Source organism: Perognathus longimembris, chromosome 7 (genome assembly GCF_023159225.1).
Source record: "Perognathus longimembris pacificus isolate PPM17 chromosome 7, ASM2315922v1, whole genome shotgun sequence".
NCBI lineage: Eukaryota > Metazoa > Chordata > Mammalia > Rodentia > Heteromyidae > Perognathus > Perognathus longimembris.
The window spans coordinates 48,952,517-48,967,051 of record NC_063167.1 but is presented as its reverse complement, the minus strand read 5'-3'; the positions used below and the strand labels follow the sequence as shown (position 1 = coordinate 48,967,051).

Below are 14,535 nucleotides of genomic sequence, written 5' to 3'. Positions count from 1 at the left end.
TGGAAGCACTTTTAAAAAATGCTTAGTAATTCTAATGAATCCAAATTGTCTTCTAATATGGCCACACTTTGAAGGAGCTACATCCCATTGTAGGGAACAGACTCAAACATGATTTTACCTAGAATGTAAATTAAAACTTTAGATCATTGGTATGTTTATCCCAATGACCATCTCCAGCATATATCTAGCATTTGCTAATTTTAAATGCTTATTCCAATCCATTTGCACACACTCAAAACAATGATATATCTATCGACACCTGTATCTATATATCTTTTGTTATTTTTATATACTTCTGTGAATTGGGGGAAAAAGAACATTTCAAAAAAAATCTGTCAAAATTACCTAAATTAACCTCAGTTCACATAATGAATTTATAAATTTAGAGAGTTCAAAATTTAAAAAATCATGGACACTGATGATTAATAATTACTCATGAATTACTAAAGAACACATTGTCAAGAGGGGAGATCAGTAAACTATGAGTAAAAATTATTCAGTACTTATATCATATGATGTGTTTTATTTGCTCCTTGGGATTTAAGATGGTTGTATTTTACAAATACCAAAGGGAGGAATTAGAAGAAGACAAATGCCATCTTGCTCATTCTTTTCTTTCTTTTTGTCCTGTTCTGTACTTCTTGACTTTTACATATATACTATGAAACTGAAATAGAGTTGGCATTTTGAGTGTTTTTTTTTTTTTTTTTTTGCCAGTCCTGGGGCTTGAACTCAGGGCCTGAGCACTGTCCCTGGCTTCTTTTTGCTCAAGGCTAGCACTCTGCCACTTGAGCCACAGCGCCCCTTCTGGCCATTTTCTATATATGTGGTGCTGAGGAATTAAACCCAGGGCTTCATGTATACGAGACGAGCACTTTACCACTAGGCCATATTCTCCGCCCAGAATTGGCATTTTGAAAAGATGAATGAATATTTCTCCAGACATCTGAACTTCAGGTGATGATAAGATGCTGTCAATATGCTGATGATGACAAATAGGACCACAACCTTAAGACTGTATATTTACTTTGTGCCAGGCACATGCTTCACATGCATGCTAGATGGTGAAATGCCCACATCCCTGTGAAATATATGTTGGTTAAACAGCAATTTTTACTTTAAAAGTATTTTTCTAACATGCCATCCTGTTAAAAGCTTGTCACTGCTCTCTCAATCAATGGCATCATCCTGTAGGATGAATTCACTTGCTCTTGGAAGTCCCCAGGGGAACTACATTTGCTTACCTGCCCTTTTGTCTTCTATGCCACTTATGCTGAATACAATTCCAAATTAAGAAGATTCCACTTTTTAAAAAAAAGTTGTAGGAAACAGTATTTTGGGAAGAGAAAAGTGGGAATTCTAAACACACCTGTTACCCCACAAAGAATTATGAACTGCATCTTTAGCTGTTGTCTGCAAGGACCCCACTTTAACCCGGGTGTTAGAGGATCCCGATGAGGCCTGGGAAGGCGAGTAGTCTGAGTAAGTGCCTGAGGAAACACTGTTATTCAGACAGTGAGTTTTGTCAACTTCAGACTCATCAGTTGATTCTGAAATTTAAAGGGAAGACATGTCATAATGCCATGAACACTGACAATTACAAGCAGAAAAGTAAGTATGAAAAACAGATTCCATACTGGCTAGTATTACAAATATATATCTGTAAGTATTCTGATAGACTAGGGCACATCATAAAATTACAACCGGTGGTTCATCATGCACATGCATTTGCAGCATATTTTTTTTCACATCAGCTTCACAATGTTACCTTTTTTGTCCTTCCCTAGCAGAACAAGTTTGGGTGGGTACAGAGGGGTCTCAGCTAATGAAGGGTGAAGTTCCCCAATCCTCATTTCATTAGCTGGATGAACAAAAGAATCCTGAGAGATATAATAATACAGGACAAGGAAAGTAAACATTTAAACAGCAGTTAACCAAGATGGCAATATCTTTATTTGGTTCAGACTCAAAGACGTGGCTGGAAGATGTAATTTACCTGGGAAAATGAACCATATATATTTCTAAGTAACATACTAGTTTTTTGTTTCCCCAATGAGAGTCCATTTATTTATTAGACTTAAAAATGCTGTTTATATGCCTGGCACTGTGCAAAGAACTGTGGAGGTTTCTAAGAAAGATAAAATGTGGCTCCCTGGAAATCTACAATGTCATTTTGAGATGAAATAGAACTCATCTTAATAGAGCACTGAATTATGATAAGCCCTCTGTGAATAGTATGATTCATAATAGTCTATGCGCTATTCACAGAATCCCAAATAATGAACTCCGAGAGTTCTAAGTGCAACTATATTATTAACTAATGTGTGTATGTATGTATACATACATACATATATATACACACATTTGTGTATATATGTATATTCCTTTGTTGCATTAATGAGCTATACAACCTTGCACTTTTTGTCATTCTTCCTATTAGTTCCTACAGTTTCTTAATGATTGTTCCTACAGTTTCCTGGTGATTGTCTCCTCAATTATTTAGTTCTACCATGACTTTTTCCTAGGGTTCCTAGTTTTCTTTTGACCAATGTAGCCTGCTAGGTCTTTTTTCTATAGCAATCCACTGAGTAACAATGGTACAAGAACATAACTTCAGAGTGCCAAGTGAATGAACTTATTAAAAAAAAAACCAAATTCAGTTGTGCACAATGGTAAGTAAAGTGTGGGCTCCCACAAAAAAACCCAACAACACCAAATTCATTTTTTTTCTAGGTCCTGGGGTTTGAATTCTGTGCCTGGACACTGTCCCTGAGCTCCTTTTGCTCAAGGCTAGCACTCTACCACTTGAGCTACAGCGCTACTTCCAGCTTTGTCTGTGATTAATTGGAGATAAAAGTCTCACTGACTTTCCTGCCTGGATTGGCTTTGACTCGTGATCCTCAGATCTTAGCTGTCTGAGTAGCTAGGATTAGAGGCCTGAGCCATCAGCGCCTGGCTTATTATTTTTACATTAGCAGTGCTTGAATTCAGGGCTTGGCACTGGGTAGGCAGGTGCTTTATATAATTTGAGTTGTTCTCCCCGAGGAAAAAAGCCATGAATTTGAACTTGTATAATTCGATTCATTTTTCCCAATTAACCAGGCAGTGGAAAAACATTAGGAACACAAAATATTAAATTCTCATTTTCTTTTAACACAAAAATGCCTTGTCTTAGCTCATAAGTAATTTATGTGTGACAGCTACCCGAATATCTGTCTCTCTTATAGTTGGATGCTAATTCAAGTGTCAAGAATAATTTTTATTTGTTTCATTGTGAATTCCTTATCAGTTTGGAACACTAACCTAACATATGTAGAAATATTTTGCTAAATCTGAGAAATAGTATTATTGGCCAAAAGTATCAGAAATTCAAAAGAAATTGCCTAGTAAGTAATTCATTAGTACAATGGACAGACAGAAACTCTTACTGAAAAGTTTATATATCTCCAAGATTACAGGCTAGACTGGGGGCGGGGAATGTAGAAAAAAATATACAGTACATTTCTTTAACTCTTGATTGCCTTTTGTCTTTTGGATTTTTTAAAGAAGGGAGGAGGTAACAAACTGTACAAGAAATGTACCTGCTGCCTTACGTATGAAACTGTAACCCCTCTGTACATCACTTCGACAAAAAAATAAGTAATTATTCAAAAAAAATAAAGAAGGGGTTTGGTTTGTATGAAAACATTTGAAGTGGTGCTGGGAATATGGACTAATGGTAAAGTGCTTGCCTTATATATGTGAAGCCCTGTGTTCGATTCCTCAACACCACATATATAGAAAAGGTCAGAAATGGCACCGTGGCTCAAGTGGTAGAGTGCTAGCCTTGAGCAAAAGAAGCCAAGGACAGTGTTCAAGCCCTGAGTTCAAGCCCCAGAACTGGCAAAAAGAAAAGAAAAAAAAGAGAATATTTGAAGGGGTGGGAGAGAATGTTAAAAGGGATGACATTGATTAAGATGCACTGTAGAGGCTGGGAATATGGCCTCGTGGCAAGAGTCCTGGCCTTGTATACATGAAGCCCTGGGTTGGATTCTTCAGTAATACATATATAGAAAATGGCCAGATGTGGCACTGTGGCTCAAGTGGCAGAGTGCTAGCCTTGAGCAAAAAGAAGCCAGGGACAGTGCTCAGGCCCTGAGTTCAAGGCCCAGGACTGGCAAAGAAAAAAAAAGCACTATATTCATAAAGCATTATGTTGAATAGCATCTCCTTTGTACAACTATTTAGAGAAATATATTAATATATTAAATAAATGTATATATAAAAATATATAATATAAAACAGAAAATTTCAATCTGAAAATTATTTTTTAAAAGGTAATTAATTTCAGTACAAGATGAAAGGTTATTTAGTCAAGTTGTTTTGTTGCCTAGATGTAGATTCTGGGAGCTAACTCAGGCTGAGATTATTTGTTAATTAAACACCAATCCTGCACTGAAGTAGCATCTGAGTTAAGTCCAACCATTTTCCTTATATTGTGCTATGTCTCGGTGAGGGAACATGAGGAACCTAAAATATGGAGTCTGTATTGCAGAGAAATTGGGGAGAGACTGGGTTGATGAACATCCTGGGACTTAAGAGTTAAACTGGGATTTTTTCATAGACTTTGAAAATATTGTTGAATGTTAATATGAAGCACTTATGATAAAGTTTTAGGGTGACATAATAGAGAATAAAGGTCTTTAGATACCTAAGCCATCTTTCTCCTGCTTCACTGATCTTAATTCTTCTTTTTTTTTTTTGTCCAGTCCTGGGGCTTGGACTCATGGCCTGAGCACTGTCCCTGGCTTCTTTTTGCTCAAGGCTAGCACTCTGCCACTTGAGCCACAGCGCCACTTCTGGCCATTTTCTGTATATGTGGTGCTGGGGAAGCGAACCCAGGGCCTCATGAATATGAGGCAGGCACTCTTGCCACTAGGCCATATCCCCAGCCCCTCACTGATCTTAATTCTAATAGCAATTTTAGGATATTATTATTATCATAGGAAATTTATTTATCAGATAGACTTTCATGACCACACAGTTATTTTGCATTAAACTGTGCTTGTCTGACATTTAAATATGAAGCATATATGTGAGTATCTTTGCTAGGTATTTTTGTTTCTCTTTCATCATGGTAGTAATATCTTAGTGCAATACAAACCACCTTAGAGTATGTGTACAATATTTTAGAAAATGTACAATAATATTTCCTTTACAGGCAAGAAACAAATATTTAATTTTGCTTCCTTAGATATCCAAGCATAACCATTTTTCCAGGGCAGGCACCCATGCTTCCTCTGCATAGCTTTACTAGAGCTCTCCCGTTTTTAGCAACCCACTCCCCTCATTGCTCCCCTGAATTCAGAGCCTTACATTTTCTTTTTTTTTTTTTGGCCAGTCCTGGGGCTTGGACTCAGGGTCTGAGCACTGTCCCTGGCTTCTTTTTGCTCAAGGGTAGCACTCTGCCACTTGAGCCACAGCGCCACTTCTGGCCATTTTCTGTATATGTGGTGCTGGGGAACCTAACCCAGGGCCTCATGTATATGAGGCAAGCACTCTTGCCACTAGGCCATATCCCCAGCCCAGAGCCTTACAGCTTCTAAGCAGGCATTCTATACTCTTTGAGGCATTCTCCCAGACAAAAAAAAGCCATGGATTTTTAATTTGTAGAATTAAAATCATTCTTGAGTCTCAAACATTTTTTTATGCATTTCAGCACTAAAAAGGCACTGAATTCGTCACCACACATTTTCTATATATTCATTGGTCACTTGTGTCTTATGTTCATCTGGCTAGGTTTACCTTGTTTGAGAACTAAGCTCACATTTTTAATTTCTTCTTCATTTTTCTCTCACAGTGTTTAGCACAGTGCTACACATAGTTGGTGATCAAAATTTTGCAACAAATTGATGCTTTGAAATGCAGATTTGTAAAAGAGTTTTTATCAATCTAGATTTTAGAGAAGTAATATGAATTTATAGGCATACTCATACCAATTATGTTTTAGTGACGGTAAAAAAGATGGTAACTAAGTTAGTTGAAGAGTTGATGGGAGAGTAGAGGTGGCATAAATGTAGTTGAATTCTTTTCAGACAACTCAAATCAGTAAAGATGGACTTCTAACTTATTCTGAAGTACGGGATTTATGCTTTTCATGTCTAGATTCCATAAACCTCTATGTTTCTGTCATGTTCCTGTTTTTATGTCAATAGTCATGTTTTCTACAAAGAGACTAACCCAATACTACAAAAGGTAAAAATTTCAGTCTATACCTAGGTAAGAAGTTTACTGAAAATTGCCAAATGAAATATCCTTACAGTTTTTTTTTTAGCAACTGAAACAACAAAAATTTAGAGCAGCCAGCCAAAATAATATCACTGATGGAATGCATTTACTGTCTAGGCTGAGGTAGGGGACAAACTATTCATTCTGTGTTTACTGGAACTTTTGGAGGTGTATTAATGATTTTTAGGCGATGAGGGTATCATGCATCTTTGATCTATCACACACAACCCTCATAATTTGAAGGCATAGAAAGATCATTTATATTTTAGGAAGAAATGTATTTATCAAGGAAGATATATTGTGTTTTTAAAAAACATACCATTTAGAATTCCAAAAAATCCAAACCACACTAGCAATTACCAATAACCTTCAAATACCTCCACTGTAATCTCCTTTGGGGCTACCGGCCACTTGTGTTCAAATTTTTCTTTCACAGTTTGCTCCGTGTTAGCAGTTGGATTTGAACTCTCAACACGTACTCCGTGGCTTGGCTTACCCACCAGATTTTGAACAGATTTTACCATATTCTTTAAATCCTCTGGGTAAGGAGTTGGATATCGTTTTAGGTTTATTTCAACCTAGAAGTTTGTAAAAAGAAATTTAACATAAAAAATCACTTCAGCAAGCAAGTTTAGAAAGCTACTCCATCTTATGTGCAGAAATATAACCAAATGCAGTACAGTGAGTGCTGAGCTGGCTGAAAAACGTCTACTGAGTAGAGCACTATGTGTTCTCAGGCTTAGCCTCATGGGACTTCACCCCACTGCTTCCTACACTTCTATATTATGAATCATTTTTGGATTATATCATATCCTAAATGGCTACCTACTCTTTTGATGGCTTAAATAGCTTTAGGTCAATTAATTAATCTCTGAAAATTTTAGCCAATTTATTATCCATTGCTTGCATTCCTCCCTATTTTAATTATTTATAAATCAAAATTTTGGTACTAAGAATATCTTTGGAGAGTCAGTTCAGGTAATGGGGAAAAAGGCTTACAAGTAGTGTTGTACAGTGAAAAATATGTAGAATTAGCCTAACTGCTACCCAAATATGCTTTGGTCTAAATATATAATTGTAGGTTGCATCAAGAGTAGAATGAGATAATTGCTAATACTATGGAAGAAAAAATGATCTGGAAAGCTATTATATTTAGTTTTGTCATGCTTCTTCGGTAGTATCTTATAGCCCAAAGAAAAAATATTGACTATTTTCTAAGATATGGTAGGTACATGTACAAATTTTAGCTTATGTTTATTCAGCTATTCCCATTTTTAATTCGCTCTGTGGTACCAAAATCTGCCTTTCTGGACGTAATAATATCCACTTTTAGTACAGAATCGAGTCATATAGAATACCCTACCATTGGATTATTTATTGTAATGTATTTAAAGTGGAATAAGTTGTCCATGCTGACTGAGTGAGTAGAGGAAGATAAGAGGCAGATTTATCTGGCTTAACTTGTTCCAGCAAGCATGCTTTTTTTGAATCTGAGTAGAATCAACTTTTCAAGATGGAATGATTTATGTAGCTGTGGAAAATTGTGTGTGAAAGTAGGGGTTGTGAGCAAGAAAAAATAGAAGAGAAATTGAAGGTGTAAGGCAGAGTGGAAAACAGAAGAGAGAAATTACACCCATGTGATATGTGGCATGTGAGGAGCTGATGAGTATGAATGAGATTTCAAACACTTTTGCTCATCTGCAGTTTTAGCAAATCCACCAACTGTGCTTAAAAAATTTTTTTTTAACCTTCCTTTGGCTCATTTTCCTAACGAAATGCCAAGATTGGACTTTGCTATAAGACTTCTAACATGTCTTTTATATTAAAAATATAAAATTACCTTTCCAATACATACTTGGAAGACATACCAAAACTTAAAATCTTTTTTTTTTTGGTTAGAGTGTCACCTAAATGTAGTCCAATCTCTCTTACACTCCCAAATAAATTAAAATAAAATTAATAATTTATATATAGATTTAAAGCTACAATAATCCAAGATAAAATTTGACTTTATAAACATAAAGTCTAAATTGTTAAGGTGTAATATTAATATATCCCTGGGGAGTTAATTTATAATGCAATCTTAAATAAAACAAAGCCCAATGATCTCTGTGCTAGACAAAGTGCTTCGAGTGTATGCATTCATGGACTTGCTGTTTCAACTGGTATTAGAAACATTCATCATGTATGAAATTTTATTTTCAAATTGTATTGTTGAGCTTGGTTGAAAAACTTGACATCAGAGCTTAAATTCACAAACTATGTTGCAGAAATGTAAATTATAGAATGGTATGGTTATTGTGGCATGAAGAACATTATTTTAAAAAATAAACAAGTTATATGAGTGAAGAAAAAATATCTAAAGGAGGGCATTAAGTTAAAATTCCATGCAACTTAAAAGTCCTCAACAGTAAAACTATACTTATAAATTGAATTAAAGGTAAATGAAATGTGAGAGTTTTTCTTTCACTGTATGAGTTACTTCATTGAATAATATAATTGACTTTTAATAGATTCTACATCCTATCTGACACAATTTGACAACTATTTACTAATGGTTATGGTAGTAATGGTTCCTGGTTATTTTATAAGCAAGTTAATATGATATTTTGGTCATATTACTGGAACATTAAACACTTAAGTCTTTTATTTCTGTAAAAACATCTAATACAGAAACATATTTACTATGAAGCTGTTAGATCTTAAATTTTAGAGCCTATCACTTATTCCATTTCTTCCACAGCCTTGTGAGGTGCCCTGATTATTTGTTTGCTTGTTTGTTTTATGTGGTCATCTTATGTGGTTCCCCTGGAAGTGCCTTTTCTTAGATTTTGGACTCTCAGGTCTCATAAAATTTGACTTGTTTCACGTAGAAAATCAGCTCCTTGCTTCTTATGAACTGGTTTTCTCACTGAAGTCATTGGGTCCAGAATCAGAAGGTGTAAATTCTAGTCACAGATTTAAGTCCAGCTGCTAGTCTGTCATTTCTACTCGAAAAATAGAAATGATGTATGCTTTCCAATATACTTGGGCTAATTTACGGCTAAAATGAGATGTGTCAAAGTCTTTTGAAAATTTGTAAGCTCTAGGCAGAAATTAGTTATCTAATACTTTACTTGGCTTATGTGTTTTCAAATCTGGATTTCCTTTGCTATGTAGCTAATTTGTAATACTTGCAATTATTTTAAACTTTTTCTCAACAAATTTAATGCACCAGTAGTTATAATTCACTATCTCTCATGTTCAAGGTGTTGTAACATATGTTTCACAGTGGTGACATTTATTGTTAATTGTATAATATACAATACTATTTATAATTCATCCTCTAGGTTTAAATATAAATTACGATTTATATGCTAAATAATTAATGATTATTAATTATAATAGAATCTATCATTTATTGTGGCTGTTATTTTACACAGAGAAAATTAAGGCTCAGATAGTATAAGCAATTTATTAAGATAATCTCAAACTCAGGCCTATCTGACTTCAACGTTTATGGCATACCACGGTTACTTAGCTATAAGATTCATGCTTTGATGCAGGGGCAGCACATACATGTATCAGCTTGTGGAAGAAATACTCTTAAGTGTAAAGTGTAAATTTTACTGAGTTAAATAATAAGATAACCCTAGTTTGTTTTTGGTAGTACTGAGGATTGAAATCAGGACTCTACCCTTGTTGTGTGTCATTTAGGTCATGCTTCAGATCTTGTTTTTTTCTGGTTATTTTTGACCTAGGATCTCATTTTATTCACAAGTTGGTTTGGCCTGATATCCTCTTACTTGTGCTTTCTGGTGTTGGTGGGGATAACAGGTGCACATAGCCAGCCACTCCTTAAGTTCATTAAAAAAAAAAAACAACTAAAGAGCAGTTTAATGATTTATTTGAAATGAAATCATACTATTTGTATAATTGTTTAAAGCTCTGTGCAAGCATATTGATGCTATTTTACAGATTGCTTCCCTACTTTTCAATGCATGGTATTTTGGAAATGAATAAACATGATCACAAACAACTATGTTAATAGTTCTGTGATACTCAAAAACAGAAGCAGTTTCTTTATGCTTGTTCATCTATAGGGAGTAAATATTCCCTCATAATATGATATCAGAAAATATAAATTAATTTCTTATGTATAGAAGTTAGACTACCATTATATTTTTGTATATATATATTTATCACTCACTATAAAGTATTTGCTCATGTCACATATACATATCATTATGATTCAAGAGTTTTACTAAAATATTATATTTTAATTTTGGAAAATAGAAATGTTTTGCAACATTCTACATATCTCAGATCTAAATAAAGTTTAGTTAATGCAAATAGCAGCTGCAAGACACTGGAATCTCCACCCCCAATTCAGTAGCACAGAAAGAATTACTTAGTAAATGCTTAGGCATTTAGAAATGAGATCTTGAGTTCATACTGAACTGTTTTTCATATATTATATTATACTTACATAATATAATATATTTCACAGAATGATTAAATTCTAGTTTGATTGTAAATTCCAGTAAGAGAAATAATGATATTTTGACACTGATTATTAAACATTGCATTCCAGGAATTAACCAGACTGTTTTACAGAGAAAGGAAACAGCATTTTTAGTGAAGAAATTGCATTATCAGCTTGTCTTATGTGGAATATAAGACATAGAATAAGAATCTAGTCCATTACATGTGGATGGTAAATTTTACAAAAAATTGCAGCATTCTAACATATTTCATGAAGACATATTTTTCCTCCCATTAACTTACTAAACACCCACCCACTGGGATAAGCAATTTCTGTTTGCCATAACTGCCAACCCAATCTTCTCTTACAGGAATTCATACCATCTGTGTCTTCAAATTAAAGGAAACTGATGCTTTTTAACAGATGTCTATCTTTGTGTTCAAAGTCCACTCTCAGCAAATCTGAATTTAAACTCATGCTATTTTAAGAAGCAAACTTTAGCTACTCAATCTCCCCAGCGCTGACACTTCTCATGCACCAGGAGGATAATTTCAAGTCTACCAGTACTGCCATCAACCTTCTGACCAACTTTTGGTTTTCCCACATTTTAAACTAAAAGGGAAAAACTTTAAAAATAAAAATGCAAATAAGAATGGACCACCCAATTTAAAAAAAAAAACACAAAAAACAAAAAAATCTATTCCAGTAGTCCCACCTGTAGAAATCTTGCATTCATAATCCTTCCCCTCTGAGTCAATCCACCCCACCATCTTACAATGTCAATTTGTATAAAATGAAATTGTCATCAAACAATGGCAATTTGAGGGGTTTTATGTGATTGACATTTTCTTTTTACCCCACATGCAGAACATACCCCATAAACCACTGTTTCAATGTTGCCTCTAATGGGAATTCTCCTATCCCAAACACCTAGGCCTACCTGTCTGCCACTTAGAGAGGGAAGAGTGGTGGATTGTGCTGCAACTGGCAATGGAGTACACATGCTCCTCTCCTGCTGGAGGCCACTTATACAACCCCATGCCAGCTGGGGGTCATTCTGGGGGACTGGCAAATCTTGAATCTGCTGATCACACCTGGCCCATGGTGTGCAGCAATCGCCAGACAGTCTGGCAGGTTGGAGAGTAATCCCACGCTGGCCCCTTTCCCAGGGGGCTTGGCAGGACAGATCCTGTGGGAGAAGGAATCTCCATTTTCTGGGAGAAAGAGGAGCACTGTAGCAATACTTTCACTTTATCATTTTTCTATTCTTTTTTTTCTGGCTTTCACTCTGGGTAATACATTTAAAATGACCATCATTCAAAAGAATGCTAAGTCCATGTAATAAGACAGTACCAATCTCACAGGAAGCTGTAAGGGTCACAATTGCTTCACACACGGCAGCACTCATACTACAGTATCACACTGAAAGTAAGTAGGGCATTATACTCTAGTCCATTTTAAAAGTCCTTTTAAAATTTCATCTAAAGTTAAGGTAAAGTGGTGGTAAATTGAATGTACATGTAATGAACCAGAAAGGCATGACTAATTTAATATACAATTTCAATATAGTTCATTCATCATATTCCTATGATGATTTATTTATTTAGAAGTTTGTTTGTGCTCTAATTTGTCCAATAGCCCATGGCATTGGAAATACACAAATTAGTCCAAGCCAAGTAGTTTGGGAACTTTTTGGAAAAACAATGTTTTACCAAAATATAAATAAACTATATAGAACATACATGGAGAGAAAACACTCTAAAGTATAATGAACTTACTCTGATTATAAACAAACCTAACCACATAACACAAACAGTGCTTCTAAATAACTGTTTCCATTTTGATATTTTATGTTTTCACTGACACATATACCTGAGTTTATTAAATGCACTCTATTTTTGGATGCTTTAAATGTAGACTTTTTTTTAAAAAAAGTACATGGCTTTTGACATTTCAATGAAATATAAAAAGGAATCCAATATAGAATGCATTTTCCATTAATTCTACGTATGATATGTGAAATTCTTAAAGCAGGAACTAAAATGTTCCAACTTTTTAGTTTAATTATGGGAATTTGCAAGTTAAAAAATTGTCTCTTTGGTTGATAAGTGACAATAATCAACCATACAGAAACATTTTTTAAATCCAAATGCTTACCAAAAAATTGTCACTTTGATTTGGCCACCTAATTTGAGTTCTGCATAATGATGTAGGTAGGCCTTTTTGGTAAATGCTGTGTTACCTTACAAATTCAAGTAAGGTTCTAGAAATAATAGTTTAAGAAAATAATGTTCAGAAAACAAAGACAAGAGGGAACAGAGAACACATTATGCAATCTAGATTTATGAGCAGGATACATATACCATTTCTTAGGTAATTAGTTACTATCACACAAACTAGAGTTATGAATATAATACATACACAATCGCTTAGGTAGTGAGTTAATAAGAGCCAGAACTGTTAGTATTCATGATGGAAAAGGTACACAAGTGCTATAAAAAAGTTAATGGAAGATTCAAGGTGTTGCTATGACAGTAACATAAAAATTGGTTGTTAGTAAAATCTTGGTCAATTCTGATGGTATTTCACAATTTAAACAATGGAAAAATATAGATTTTAAGGTTCACTTTTGTTACTTGACTTAAGTAAGTCCAAATAAGTACTTAGTCAAATATGTCCCAGGATAAAGAAAAAAGGCTGTTTTCCCTATGGAGCGCTTCCTTGCTCTCAGGTACCCATGTTTCAAAGTTGTGTTCAAATTTAAGAAAACTCATAAATTCTTCTCAAATATCCCAGGGACAGAAACTTCCAGAGATTTAAAATCATTGAACATGTTAACCAGGAGCCATTTCGTATTAATGTCATATCAAACTCATACTGTCTGCATAATGTCTTGCTATGCTTTTAAAAAAATCCTGTTTTAGTGTGCTCAAGGTGAAATACTGTGTGTAGATGAAGTTTTTCTCCATGGTTTGTTTGTTTTTAACTTTCTGTCAGCTTGAATCTCTCTCATGCTGTTCTCTCTTCGAGGTGGGAATGGGGCTTATCCAACTTGCTCTGGCAGCATTGGGACATGACTTTTATTCTGAATCTCATCAATGCTTCACAAACTACCAGCTTACCATAATGAAAGTTACCATCATCAGATTTCAAGGTGCTATTTGACCTTCTAGCGAGGTCATTCAATTTGTCCACAAAACTATTTGAAGAGAAACAATGGACAAGCAAAAGAGAATAAAGAGAATAGAGAAACAAAGGCTAAAGGGTTCACCTTAACTTTCCCAGCACTTTCGTCATCTTCTTTTTTTTCCTCAAATTCAAAGGCAACAGTCATGCGTTGTTGTCTCTGTTCTTCCCACAGGGTAGGATTAAAGCTGTCACTGTCTGACTGGAAATCTACAGTTAGATTCCAAAGTATTACTGCTTTTTCATTTTACTTTATTTTAACAAAGAATGTTACTCATAGAGATTAATATGTACACAAAAAACCTCTGGGGTAAATACTACAAGTGAAAACAAAAATAATAAAAAAAAAAAGAAAAAGGAAAAGAAATGAAAAAGTGAGGGAGGAGGTAACAAACAGTACAAGAAATGTACCCAAGAGCTAACGTATGAAACTGTAACTTCTATGTACATCACTTTGACAATAAATAAGTATATAAAAAAAAGATGAGACGAAAAAAAGAAATGAAAAAGAAAGAAGGAAAGGAATAACAAACAAAAAGGAGAAAAAAGGAGAAAAAGAGTCCTTGATTATTTGTTTTGTGATGTTTTACATTTTAACTTAAGTTCAGCTTTCCTAA

The 14,535-nt window shown here is 34.6% G+C and overlaps 1 protein-coding gene across 2 annotated transcripts in view; it reads right to left on the bottom strand.

Moving 5' to 3' along the window:
- Lrrc7 (leucine rich repeat containing 7) overlaps positions 1-14,535 on the bottom strand; it is a 374,249-nt gene that overhangs the window by 78,708 nt on the left and 281,006 nt on the right. For both annotated transcript variants that reach the window (XM_048349940.1, XM_048349941.1), the window contains exons 15-19: positions 14,004-14,128; positions 11,673-11,921; positions 6,645-6,845; positions 1,769-1,880; positions 1,370-1,550 (exon numbers count right to left, since the gene is read on the bottom strand). In XM_048349940.1, the coding sequence (XP_048205897.1) occupies positions 1,370-1,550; positions 1,769-1,880; positions 6,645-6,845; positions 11,673-11,921; positions 14,004-14,128 (868 nt within the window). The remainder of the gene's footprint in view (positions 1-1,369; positions 1,551-1,768; positions 1,881-6,644; positions 6,846-11,672; positions 11,922-14,003; positions 14,129-14,535) is intronic.